We start from the raw sequence: 12533 nt of genomic DNA on the forward strand, positions 1-12533 counted from the left end.
AAATCCAGAGTGGGGAACATTTTATAAGATAACTTGGTATCCGGAACAAGTCAGTGTCCTGAGAACAGGAAAGGCTGAGGAGACTGCTTCTGATAAACTGAACACCTACTTACCAATAGTAATGGACAGATTTGTTTGGGTCCTGATTCAAACCAACTGCAAAAAAGCCAGTTTTTAAGACAAGGGAATTTGATTATGGATTCGACAATACCAAGAATTTAATAGGTGTAACAATAAAACGGTAAACTGCATTTTTTAGAGACACATACTGAGGTTTGTAGGAGTGAAATGATACAATATCTGGGATTTGCTCTAAACTAACTTCAGCAAGGGAAAAAAAAGGAAATAAAAAGCAAATGTGGCCAATCTTGATAATTATTACAGCTAGGATGGGAAATCTTAGCATAGTTCACTCTACTTCTGTTTGAAATTTTTCAATAAAACACACAGAAATGTACACACAAAACCGATGACTCTCCCATTTTTTTAGGCTAACCACAATAGTTAAGACTCACAATCTGTCCCCAGCCCAACCTACCTTTGCGTCTGTATCACTCACTCTCCACATAGGTCTCGGGTGTAGCCTCACCACACCATTCTGACACTGGATTGGCCACTCTGTTTTTGCATTCAAGCTAATCCCACTGCTGATCTGCCTTCTCATTCTTTTCCAACTGGGAAACTCCCGACCCTCATTGATCATATGCTCCTTGTGAAGTCTTCTCTGACCTTATTAGGTTTCCTGGCATCATCTGTGATTGCGTCCTAGGAACTGTTAATATAACTAGTGGAACCTCTCTCACATGCAGATACCATCTGCTTCCACCAAGATCGGTGTTCCTCAATGGCAGATTGCATAAAAGTTAGGGGTACAGTCTCCCAATCCAGAAAGCATGAGACCAAAACCTGCTTTTGTTACTGTATTGCCCTGGACAAGTAACTCAGCCTCTCTGTGCCTCAGTTTTCTTATTTGCAAAATTTCCTTTGAGAGAGCTATCTTAACCTTCTTAAACAGATCAGAAAGGGATTATAGCAGTTTTGGACACCTAAGAAGTACTCAACACTCAAAAATACCTAAGAAGTACTCAAAACTGAAGATGAGATAATTTAACATATCAATATAAATATTAGATTAATGATCATAAAATACTAAAGATATCTCTTGGATTTGTCCCTATATTACTCCACATATTTAGCTCAGTGTCTGTAACCTAAGTGATGGCGATACTAAAAGAGATACAAAGGCAGCAGAGTTGCTGAATGCACGGAGTATGTAATTTATTGACCCTGTGTTCCCCCACTCACTGGTCACTACTCTTGACTCGTAGAACAACAGGTACAGAACTGCAAGGAATCATTCCTAGCTCTGTGATCACCAGATCCACCAGTTCTGGGGGTGTCACATCATAGACTAGATTCAACAACCGTAGGGACAGGTGGTTTTGCCAGTTAGCCAGGGCCACATGTTCTCCTCGCTCGCACAGCAGATCATCAGGGTCACCTGCAACAGGAGATGTACCCATTTATGTCCTTTGAGAAAACAAGTTGTAATTTAACCCTCCCTCTCCCTCCAAAATCTCAGATCTTTGGAACCTTCTTTTCTGCCCTCTTGGGCTCCTTACCTAGCTCATTAGAGACAAAGGCATCAGTCTGCACACGCTCACAAAACTTGTATGTTTCACAGCAGACCAGCACTGGCACATTATGCGCTCGTGCCACCAGGGCCAGCTGCGCTGTCCCTACCCGTGACATCACGGACCCATTGGCCAGGAGTGCATGAGCTCCCAACAGCACCTTAGAAACCTATTGTTTTGAACAGTGGAGGGGCAGAGAAAATGTGGCATGTGATTAATGCACAAAAAGGTTCCCCACTCCTCCCAGGATACCAATATTAAGACAATAACAGAATGTAATGATGGTTCTTCTTGGAAAACACCTGACCGTTGATTGACCCATTCCATCTCCCATAAGAAAATGAAACTCCAAAGTTACTTTTGCCCTGTTTTCTCTTGAGAGCTGCTAGTTTACTGTCCTTACAGTAATGACATTGCTAGACCATGCTGAAGCTGCTTTTCCTATTAAATACAAACAAAGCTATAAAATTCTAGTATATTTAAATAATCATAACCTTGGGAAGATGGGATTATGTCTACACCACTACATCCTTTACCTCCAACTTCAGAGTCCCTTTCCTCTGCTCTCACCTCTGGGAGCACATAGGAGGCTGCAGAAATCAGCAGGTAGGAGGCAGGGACCCCAGCACGGACGAGAAAACGTAACGTGTGCCTTCCCTCCAGCCGGGGCCGGCTGTCCACCACTACCACCCGAAACCGCCGGTCCTCAGCCCAAGCCTCCTGAAGGATTCGGGATACCAGAGAGGAGCTGGAGTGAATGGAGAGGATGATTCAGGTACAGATGTCACAAACCGACAGCCAGCCAGCTCACTACTAAAAGGCAAAGGGGCAGTCCCTTCTTCCAATTTTCTCAGTCATAGGGTCTGGACCGTACCATCCATATACGAGGATCACATCTCCATTACTGATCTTCTTACAAGCAAAAGAGGAAATTGCCTTAGCTGCGAGCACAATCTTCTCTTGCACATACCGATCAATGGCTGCTCGAAGTTCTGACTTGGCCTAAATGGATTAAAATGCTTAGGGAACAAGAAACGGACACATTTCTTCCTCTGATTATTATGCCAGATGCCAGAGTATGTGCACAAGGATGGATTCAAAGGGGGCCTAGTGGGGGCCCAAGGGTGGCACAAGTCAGACACCCCAACCACTTCCTTCATTCTGGACCAGGGCAGAATGGCCTCACTGTCCCTTCTGGGAGTCCTGAAAGTTTCTCAGCTGTACCCTCAGGTGCATGCCTTGCTCATTCCACATAGTCATCACCTCTTCTTCCCGCTTGGAGCTGCTCACACCCGTGATCTCCTTGTTAAGGAACTTGATGGCGTTGTACATGCTTGCTGACAGAGGACGGCACTGAGCCAGGAAGCTACAAAGACAATACCTCACGTTTGTGCGACTCTACGACTTATGTTCGTAATTAAAAATGTTTTCTCTAAAGACAGAAAATAGAAAAATGAAACGAGATAAGAGCAAGAGAAAGGGTACAAGAAGAGAGCGTGGGGGAGGCGGGAGCGGACTCGAAGTGGTCGTCCTTACCTGAAATAGGGCTTTAGTTTATTCACTAGGTCCCTTGAGAGTTCTTCATTGGGAGGTGTTGTGTAATCCTGAATCACCTACAGGATACACACAGTGATCAACAAAATGTCCCCTAATGAAGGTCTCTGAAAGTGGGCGGTAGGTTATGTTTCACTGAGCAAAGTGCTCTGAGGGTAGAGTCATACCCTCTGTCCCCCAGAGATTACTTCAGGGGAGAGGACGCTGGGGTAGTGTTGGGGAAGGTGGGGTTGGGTCATAGAGGGAACAGGACTGGGCATACCTGCTGCAAGGCACGAAGCAGGGCAATACACCGGGCATTGGAGCCACTGACCAGACCCTGGGAGTACTGCAGGCCGAGTCGCACCATGGCTGGGTGGATCACAGAGGATGGGATGCTGATGGGATGGCGGTGTCACACACTTTGCAAGGGAGCTTGAGCACCTACTGCCCAGCTGCTCCTGATGAAAAGGAACTTCCTTCACTAGCACAGACACCCCCATATCCTCTATAGAGTTTTGCCTTGTGTGCAGGCTTCTTCCCCCAGACCCCATCTCAAATTTCCAGGCACTTTTAATACTGAGTCACCAAAACTCCTAGAACTTAAAAGTTGTGACAGTTTCATGGGATCCTACCTCATATACTGAGTCAGAGAGTTTTGTCTGCTGTACTGGGGTAGATGGGAAAAAAGACTGACTTTGGATCCATAATCGTTTCGTGTAGGAACCTTGACAAAACAGGGGAACAGGAGCAGTGGAAAGCAAGTAAATAGTAAGGCTACTTTGCCCCAAATACCCATTCTTCTCCAGGGTCTCCCTTTGCCTTGATCACCTCCCCCAACATCCCATCTCCCTTGGGCAATTTCTGGCACACACCAAAACCACTTCCTACCTGTTGTTGCTCTGGTTTTTTAGCAAGCCTTCTCAGAAGTGTGAGGTCATCGACCTGAGTGTGTTCAGGCAGACGCTTCACTCCTAAAAGATAATGACCATGTTTTCAAGACACTGTAGGTAATAAAAAGAAATCTGCTTCTAAGGGAAAAGCGACATCAAGAAAAACTGAATAGGGAGAGGGGAAAAGCAGGGGAGAAAAGAGGAGAAGAAACGGAGACAGGATGAGGTTGAAGGGGGAATTTTAGCTCTTGGTCCCAAGGCAAAGAATGAGAAGGAAGAGCTGTTTACCATAGGGAAGGCTGAGGTAACACAAGAATTAAAATCAAAATAGAGGTCTTGAGATGAAGGGAAGGTACCTGAGGGGGTTTCTCCAGCTGTGCTGGGGCAGGCCCGAGGAGGTGGCCCTCCTTGTTCCCCTTTCCTTGCCTGTTTCAGGGCCCGCTCAGCCTCCTGCTTAGCTCGCCGTTCAGCACGAAGTTCAGCTTTACTTCGACCAGTTGGAACTTTCTCCCCAGCAGTAGCCAGCTGACTGCCTGGTCCTGGCAGTTCTTTGGTTGGGCCTACTAAAGACAGAAAAAATAGGTGCCCAAGCCCCAGGCAGGTAGTATCTACCTGTGCCCCAGCCAAAGCTTCTATGCTTATATAAACTTCCTCGAAGGATGCCTGGGTGGCTCAGTCCCTTAGGCCCCTGCCTTCAGCTCATGTCATGATCCCAGGGTCCTGGGATGGAGTCCTGCATCTGCCTCCTTGGTCAGCAGGGAGCCTGCTTCTCCCTCTGCCTGCAGCTCTCCCTGCTTGTGCACGCCCTCTTTCTGGCAAAGAAATAAAATCCTAAATAAACTTCTTTGCTTTTCACTTGCTCAAACCAGCTCTGTTTGTCCTGTTTCCCCCTCTTCTCCCGCACACATCTACCAGTTCCACACCCCACCCCTTTAAAAAAGCCCCCGCACCTTGACACTGGGCTGCAGGTACAGCAGAGCCAGTTTCTGGTTCCGCTCCCTTTTCCTCCTTCCGTTTCTTCTTCTGCTGTTTCTTTTCCTTCCGAAGCTGCAGCTTCTCTTCTTGGGTCATCTCCCTCCCCGCTGCCTGAGACACAGACATAGAATACTGCTCTTCCCCAACAATGCCAAAGACGATAAAACACTACTGGTGCCTTCCAAGGTTTCTATAAGGTAAAGCCCCTAATGCTCTCTAACTCTAACCAGCTAGCTATTACAAGCTTACATCCCATACAGATCGAAGGTTCTTCTTCAGGATCAGAGTCCTATACTGTTAGGGCTGAAAGAATTCTGTAAAACCTGGCTTTCCTGAGAAATAAAGTGAAACGAGGATGGAGGCTGGGGCGGAACGAAGCTGACACAGCCTTCTGCGTAGAACCTAACAGGCGTTTTGGGAGGGCACCCTCACTTACCCCAGGCCGAGTAGAAAGCTCCGCCTTCATCCCAGACCCCGAGTCTGCATCAGAAAACAGGTCACAAAGTGAGCCAGAGAGGCTCCGGGAGGGTTTGGAGCGGCTCGTACCCGGCGCGGCTGGCTGCTGGGTCGGCATGACCACAGCTCAGCCGCCAGGCGGGAGACAAGCCAGGGATCCGCGTGGGGACGCAGTGCGCGGCAGGATCAAAAGGAAGGCGGAGGAGGCAGCCGGGAGGGGCCTCCACCCTTCTCGCCCGAGCCAGCCGGTACGCGGCGCGAAGCTGCGCCCCAGGCAGTGCACCCCAGAGTGTGGAGAGGCGCCGGAACCGAACGACGGGACCCAGAGGGACTCAGGGCTCGGCCGCAGCCTCCTGGCGCCCGGCGGCTCGCTTACCTGTTAGCGCGCCCCCGCCCTTCACTCACCCTCACGAACAGCCACAGCCACGGCAGCCATCACCCTTGATCGTAGGCTCCGCCTGCCGCAGTCCTTGGGCCTACAGCGCCACCTGGGCAGACACCCGGGGCGCGCAGCCCTCGGCGGACTACAATCTCCGACGTGCACTGGGGCTCCGCCCCGAGCTACGGGAACCGAGGAGGGCCTTCTCAGCTTTGCCTCCCAGGCGTGGCAGTGGGCTCTTGCACTTTAGACTACAATTCCCAGCATGCCAGGAGAGCTGCGCCCAGAGCGGACGTCCCACCACCCTTCCCATCCCCGATCCCAGGCCCCCGCCCCCCCCCCCCCGCAAAATGGCGAGTGAGGCAGCGGAGACTCGCTGAGCGGCGGAGGCAAGCGTGTAAAGCCGCTGCGGCCCTGTCAGTCCGGAGCCCACCTGGGCCCTGCCGCAGGGAACATGCACTTTTCCATTCCTGAAACCGAGTCCCGCAGCGGGGACAGCGGCGGCTCCGCCTACGTGGTGAGGAGCGGCCGGAGCCGGGCCGGGCAGGGGCGGGGATAACGGGCCAGAGCCCTCTCCGAGCGGCCTCCGAGGCCTGGGCCGCCACCCTTGGGGCCTGGTCCCAGGCCGCCGACTCCCGACGGCCTTCTTGGGATCTTATATCCCGTCTCAGATTCGTCCAAAGGTCGCCCAAGCTCCTTCAGGTCCTTTGTTTCCCCGCGTCGTCTCCCTCTATCTGGGCCGCGGCCACTCTGGTGGGCGTCACTGGCCTCTTGGGAGGGAGACTGCGGCATGAGCTCCCGAGTTGACCCCCGGCTGGTCCTTATGCTCTAGGACCCACCCCTGGGGTAAACAGACTAATAAACCCTCGGACGATCTCGGTGTGTTACCTAGACGGAGCTGGTGCCAGACGACTTCTGGCCACGGTTTTCAATGGGGTTGCCCAGGCCGCGACCCTATAATGTTTGCCTGCTTTTGTGTCTTCAGGCCTATAACATTCACGTGAATGGAGTCCTGCATTGCCGGGTGCGCTACAGCCAGCTCCTGGGGCTGCACGAGCAGGTGGGACCAGTACCCCTGCCTTGAGGCAGCTTTCAAGCCCTTTCCTACACTTGGGCATCCTTATCTTCATTTTCCCCCTCTTGGCTCTCTCCTAGGCTGTGTAGTTTTCCTTTAATCACTGCTACTGGGAAGGGTCTGGTGCTTTATCTTACCAATTGACATTTCCGGGGAACTCCCTAAGAAGATTGCTGGCTTGCTGCTTTAACTGCTTCTCTTTATACTCACATCCGCCTTTCTGCTTTCCTGTCCACAGTCTTCCTTCACCCTTTGCCCGTGCATGAAAAAAGCGACCTCCTCCCTCTGCTGCCAGAGTACATTTCTTCTGCCATCTGAACTACAACTTGAAATTCTTTTTCCTTCTCATACAAATCATTCACGGATCCTTCTGTGTTCTTTAGCTCATTTCAGTGGGCCTAACTGTTCAGTTATCTTTATGTATCTCTGATGCAGTGTTTCTATGTTATCCTCAGCAGATTGCAAGCTCTATTCAACTCAGTAGTGTGTCCTGGTTCTACTGATAACTAGAGCAGTTACTTAATTTCTTTGGGCCTTAGTTTCTTTTCTTTTTTTTTAAGATTTTATTTATCTAAGAGTTTATTTATCTATCTGACAGAGAAATCACAAGTAGGCAAAGAGGCAGGCAGAGAGAGGGGGGAAGCCGACTCCCCGCCGAGCAGAGGACCCTAAGATCACTACCTGAGCCAAAGGCAGAGGCTTAACCCACTGAGCCACCCAGGCACCCTGGGCCTTAGTTTCTAAGACTGAAAAATGTATTTGTTGGTCTGCAAAGTCCCTTTAAGTCTTTCTTTTTTTTTCTTTTAAGATTTTATTTGACAGATCACAAGTAGGCATAGAAGCAGGAAGAGAGAGAGGGGTAAGCAGGCTCCCTGCTGAGCACAGACCCAGATATGGGGCTCGATCCCACGACCCTGAGATCATGACCTGAGCTGAAGGCAGAGGCTTAACCCACTGAGCCACCCAGGCGCCCCTCTTTTTTAAGTCTTAACATATTTTGTAAATGTATTAGCTGTACTTAACTGGGAACATAAATTTTTCTTTTAAAGTTCTTCTGGTGAGGGTTCAATGAAGACGGTCTTGCTGAATAAAGAGTTCCCTAGGCCCTGGCCCTATACAAACCCTACCCACACTGTGAAGGGCCTGACTTGTACATAGTAAGATGGGAAAGAACTTAATATTTGGGACAGAAGAATGGCTCCACTGGGATGCTACCTCTGCCAGAGGAATGATTTCCTGGATTACCAGGGTAGATGGGGCCGGGGCAGGGGTGGAGAGATGGCGGCTGAGGGAAGGGAAGGGGAACCCAAAAGAACACACTGAGTGTGGATTGCCTCTTCTCATTTGCTGTGTTTTATGTGAAGGGTTGTATCTCTTTCCCCAAATAGCTTCGGAAGGAGTATGGGGCCAATGTTCTTCCTGCATTTCCCCCAAAGAAGCTTTTCTCTCTGACACCTGCTGAGGTAGAACAGAGGAGAGAGCAGTTGGAGAAGTACATGCAAGCTGGTGAGTGGTTGAAGGGAACTTTAGGCTGTTTAGAGAGCTGTGGGAAGAGATTGAAAACTGCTGGTTCTGTAGACGGGCCTGAATTAATTTCTACAGCTGGGGAGCCTCTTGTTTGATCTATTCATTAGGAAAATTAAATAACACACAAGGATGGTCTAGGTATCAGCAAAGTAATTTGGCCAATAGACTAATACAGTTCAGAAATACCAGTGTAACACTTCATAGTCTTAAAGCAGTTTATCTCTGTCAGATAGATAATTTGTATCTGACATGCTTTAGATTAACATCATTGTTATTTCCCCAGTGCTATAGACTGGACTCAACTAGATGGCAGCCAAGGGTGGGGCAGGTGAAGGATATTTGCAAACAGTGAGGTGAGGCGAGGCCAGCTGGGGGATGTAACAGGCCATCATCAGCCCAGGAAATGGGGTATGGGGGGGGAGTCAAGAGGGAGTCCTAAGTTACTAGAATAGTGTTCTCTTGTCCCCATAGTTCGACAAGACCCGCTGCTTGGGAGCAGTGAGACCTTCAACAGCTTCCTGCGTCGGGCACAACAGGTAAGGCTCTGGGTGGGAACGAGATTTAAGGGAAAGGACTTTCCTATAGGGCCATGGCATTTTTAAGGCAGTGGCTACAGAAGAGTCATCCTGGTACCTTTTTTTATGGGAGGGGGCTTCTGCTATACCAGTGAAATCAAGGAAACCCAGCCTGTAATTAAGCAACTAAGAATAAAGACACTAGAAGGACCTAGAAATAGAGTTGTGAATGGGTCAGACTTGGACGCTGGGCAAGCATTAACAAGGCTTGTTATGTTCCTCATGTGTGTTCACTCCAGGAGACACAGCAGGTCCCCACCGAGGAGGTTTCCTTGGAAGTGCTACTCAGCAATGGGCAGAAAGTTCTGGTCAATGTGCTAACTTCGGATCAGACTGAAGATGTCCTAGAGGTGAGGCACTTGTACTGCACGGCCCCACCTCCTCTGCACCCCCAGGATCCCAGGTTTGGGGGTGATGAGAACGAGCCAGTATGATGAGCTGTACTTGCTTCCCTATCCCCAGGCTGTGGCTGCAAAGCTGGATCTTCCGGATGACTTGATCGGATACTTTAGTCTCTTTCTAGTTCGAGAGAAAGAGGACGGAACCTTTTCTTGTGAGTTTCTATGGACATGACTTCTTCCCTGTGCTTCTAGTAATGAATTTGCCCTGCTAATTCCTATCCAAATCTGACATTTCCTCAGGGCTTCTCTCTTGATTTTTCTCCCCTTGAGTCTTATATTTCCTTTTTTCTTTTTTTTTTTTTTTTTAACCTTTTAACCCATAGTCGTCCGGAAGTTGCAAGAGTTTGAGCTGCCTTATGTGTCTGTTACCAGTCTTCGGAGTCAAGAGTATAAGATTGTGCTAAGGAAGAGGTCAGGGCTGGGCTTGGAGGAGGGGGAGGGTGCTGCTGGTAATTACTGGGCCGTGTACTGAGACAGAGTAACCTGGACAAGGGGGTAGTGCTGGGTGATACTACCAGGCCTCTCAAGCTTCCTCCCACTATACCACCCTATTTGCCCGGTAGTTCTAGATTGCTATTTTCTATTCTACCTCTCTTGCCTTACCCCAGCTTAGCCCCGTTACCCCTTTCCACCCCTTGGCCTCACAGTTATTGGGACTCTGCCTATGACGACGATGTCATGGAGAACCGGGTTGGCCTGAACCTGCTTTATGCTCAGGTGAGCTTGAAGCTGCCTCAGAATCCTTCCCCTGAAACAGATACTGGTGTCCCACTCTGCTGAGGAAACTCTTCATGTCTTTACACCCAGTTCACGGGAAAGTTCCTAGAATACTATCAGGGCACCTGGCACTCTCCCTACTTTGTAAGCTGATATAGTCAAGGACTTACTGCAAAGAGCTTACTCAAGCATGGCGCTAAGGGTCAGGCTGGACAGAGGTAACTGGACACTTCTCCTTGGACCTCTGATTGGAAGCCCCAAACCCCCCACCTGTTGTCTCCACTGTAGACGGTATCAGACATCGAGCGTGGGTGGATTCTGGTCACCAAGGAGCAGCACCGGCAGCTCAAATCTCTGCAAGAGAAGGTCTCCAAGAAGGAGGTGAGCCTGCTTTCCTGTCTCCTTCCAAGGGTTGTTTTCTGACTCACCCTACTTCCCCTCCTGACACGTCCCGCATGGTGACTGGGTTTCAGTTCCTGCGGCTGGCGCAGACACTGCGGCACTATGGCTACTTGCGCTTTGATGCCTGTGTGGCTGACTTCCCAGAGAAGGACTGTCCCGTGGTGGTGAGCGCAGGCAACAGTGAGCTCAGCCTCCAGCTCCGCCTGCCTGGCCAGCAACTCCGCGAAGGTTCCTTCCGGGTCACCCGCATGCGGTGCTGGCGCGTCACCTCCTCTGTGAGTTGGGGTAGGCCTTTGGGATGGTGGTCTGGCAAGCCTTGAGCTTCAGGAATGGGCTGCAGTTGATTAAAGAGGGAGACAGATGGGCCGGAACAATCTCAGCCTAACTCTATTCTCTCTCCCAGGTGCCACTGCCCAGTGGAGGCACAAGCAGCCCAGGCCGGGGCCGGGGTGAGGTGCGCCTGGAACTGGCTTTTGAATACCTCATGAGCAAGGACCGGCTACAGTGGGTCACCATCACCAGCCCCCAGGTGTGAGCCCACCCTCAGGCCTCCTCTGGAGCCCATTGCACCGTCTCTTAGATACCCAAGTCTAGGGCTTCCAGGACTCCATGTGAGTGGGAGCCCTTGTCTTAGGGGTGTTGGGCTCAGGATGACCACTCTAGTCAGGCTGAGCTCTCTTCTTGCCCTCAGGCCATCATGATGAGTATCTGCTTACAGTCCATGGTAGATGAATTGATGGTGAAGAAATCTGGTGGCAGCATCAGGAAGGTAAGCAACAGGTGTGGACCAAACAGTTGAGTTTTTATGCTCTCCCTGCCTCTTGTCCTGGGTGTGAGGCTTCTCCCAAGAGGGAGAAGTGATGGAAAATCCAAAAGGATCCTACTCTTTTTTTTTTTTTTTTAAAGATTTTATTTATTTGACAGAGATCACAAGTAGGCAGAGAGGCAGGCAGAGAGAGAGAGAGAGAGAGGAGGAAGCAGGTTCCCTGCTGAGCAGAGAGCCTGATGCGGGACTCGATCCCAGGACCCTGAGGATCCCAGGACCCTGAGATCGTGACCTGAGCCGAAGGCAACGGCTTAACCCACTGAGCCACCCAGGTGCCCCCAAAAGGATCCTACTCTTATCAGCACTTCATCCCTAGATGCTGCGCAGACGAGTGGGGGGCACCCTGAGACGCTCAGACAGCCAGCAAGCAGTGAAGTCCCCACCCCTGCTTGTAAGTATCACTTTCTCGTCAGTACCCCACCCGCCAGCCTTGTCTTATTTCCCCTGCTGAGGTTTCTGACACCTCCGCCTCCTCTTCCTCAGGAGTCACCTGATGCTAGCCGGGAGTCCATGGTCAAACTCTCAGTGAGTTTCCCATGTGGGTTGGTGAGGTTGGTGCTGGTAGGGGATCTCAGGGAGGCTCAAGCCCTCTGACCCCAACCCTGCCTTTGTTACAGAGCAAGCTGAGTGCCGTGAGCTTGCGAGGGATTGGCAGTCCCAGCACAGATGCCAGTGCCAGTGATGTCCACGGCAATTTTGCCTTCGAGGGCATTGGAGATGAGGATCTGTGATCTCCAGTGCTCAGATGTCTGCCCTCTACCCCGGAGGAATGTTCAGAAACTTGCCCTGTGCCTGTATCCCCCAAGCCAGGGGGGTCTTTTCCTTCCTTCCTTCCCCTTTCTTCTCTTGGCCAGGGGCTTCCTAACCCACCTTCCCGTCCACCCCCTGGGCTGGCTGCACAAAGGAGTGTTCTCTCTTTTCAGAGCTGGCCCTCAATGCCAAATTAGCATTTAGTATTTTGCACAAAGTCCAAGGGACCATGGCTACCTGCCTTGGGGAGGAACTGCAGCTTCCCCTGGGGCTGCTTCTGGCTTCTCGGGGCCATGGGCCAAGGGGATGGGCAGAGGTCTATGTACGGTCTGGCCCAACTCCCCGTCATTAAACTCAGCCTGACTGCTGCCTACCTCTGGTTCCCTTTCA

General features: G+C 50.6%; 2 protein-coding genes and 1 pseudogene across 7 annotated transcripts in view; 2 read left to right on the forward strand and 1 right to left on the reverse strand.

Annotated features, from left to right (window-relative positions):
* LOC309870608 (glucokinase regulatory protein-like) overlaps positions 1 to 12533 on the forward strand; it is an 878156-nt pseudogene that overhangs the window by 747182 nt on the left and 118441 nt on the right. The window lies entirely within an intron of this gene.
* On the reverse strand, positions 1254 to 5971 carry EIF2B4 (eukaryotic translation initiation factor 2B subunit delta). Of its 5 annotated transcripts, none has more exons than XM_082745127.1 (13): positions 5897 to 5971; positions 5472 to 5515; positions 5011 to 5146; positions 4417 to 4620; positions 4059 to 4141; positions 3803 to 3894; positions 3451 to 3565; positions 3171 to 3247; positions 2898 to 3000; positions 2509 to 2636; positions 2205 to 2382; positions 1623 to 1803; positions 1254 to 1501 (listed from the first exon to the last, which is right to left on the reverse strand). In XM_082745127.1, exons 1-13 carry the CDS (start codon positions 5925 to 5927, stop codon positions 1302 to 1304), a joined length of 1572 nt encoding a protein of 523 aa, XP_082601253.1. In that variant the 5' UTR covers positions 5928 to 5971; the 3' UTR covers positions 1254 to 1301. The 5 variants fall into 5 exon arrangements, with proteins under 5 accessions (XP_082601253.1, XP_082601252.1, XP_082601251.1 ...); XM_082745126.1 differs by having other exon boundaries at positions 4417 to 4623; XM_082745125.1 differs by lacking the exon at positions 5897 to 5971 and having other exon boundaries at positions 5472 to 5612.
* On the forward strand, positions 6255 to 12516 carry SNX17 (sorting nexin 17). Its single transcript, XM_082745135.1, has 15 exons — positions 6255 to 6387; positions 6856 to 6930; positions 8334 to 8451; positions 8944 to 9008; positions 9287 to 9397; positions 9510 to 9600; positions 9772 to 9859; positions 10096 to 10165; positions 10454 to 10546; positions 10639 to 10842; positions 10971 to 11096; positions 11259 to 11336; positions 11710 to 11784; positions 11877 to 11918; positions 12011 to 12516. Exons 1-15 carry the CDS (start codon positions 6325 to 6327, stop codon positions 12122 to 12124), a joined length of 1413 nt encoding a protein of 470 aa, XP_082601261.1. The 5' UTR covers positions 6255 to 6324; the 3' UTR covers positions 12125 to 12516.

Source organism: Mustela nivalis, assembly GCF_964662115.1.
Source record: "Mustela nivalis genome assembly, chromosome: 8".
In the NCBI taxonomy this organism is placed as follows: domain Eukaryota; kingdom Metazoa; phylum Chordata; class Mammalia; order Carnivora; family Mustelidae; genus Mustela; species Mustela nivalis.

Bases quoted from the DNA above. Each gene is read 5' to 3' on its own strand.
- EIF2B4 (XM_082745124.1), bottom strand. From the start codon at position 5,609: ATGCCGACCCAGCAGCCAGCCGCGCCGGGTACGAGCCGCTCCAAACCC. The intron at 3,895-4,058 runs GTAGGAAGTGGT...TGTTTTGTCAAG, and splicing joins AAAAACCAGAGCAACAACAG to GTTCCTACACGAAACGATTA. The intron at 3,248-3,450 runs GTATGCCCAGTC...TGTATCCTGTAG, and splicing joins TGCTTCGTGCCTTGCAGCAG to GTGATTCAGGATTACACAAC.
- SNX17 (XM_082745135.1), top strand. From the start codon at position 6,325: ATGCACTTTTCCATTCCTGAAACCGAGTCCCGCAGCGGGGACAGCGGC. The intron at 6,931-8,333 runs GTGGGACCAGTA...TTCCCCAAATAG, and splicing joins TCCTGGGGCTGCACGAGCAG to CTTCGGAAGGAGTATGGGGC. The intron at 10,843-10,970 runs GTGAGTTGGGGT...TCTCTCTCCCAG, and splicing joins GCTGGCGCGTCACCTCCTCT to GTGCCACTGCCCAGTGGAGG.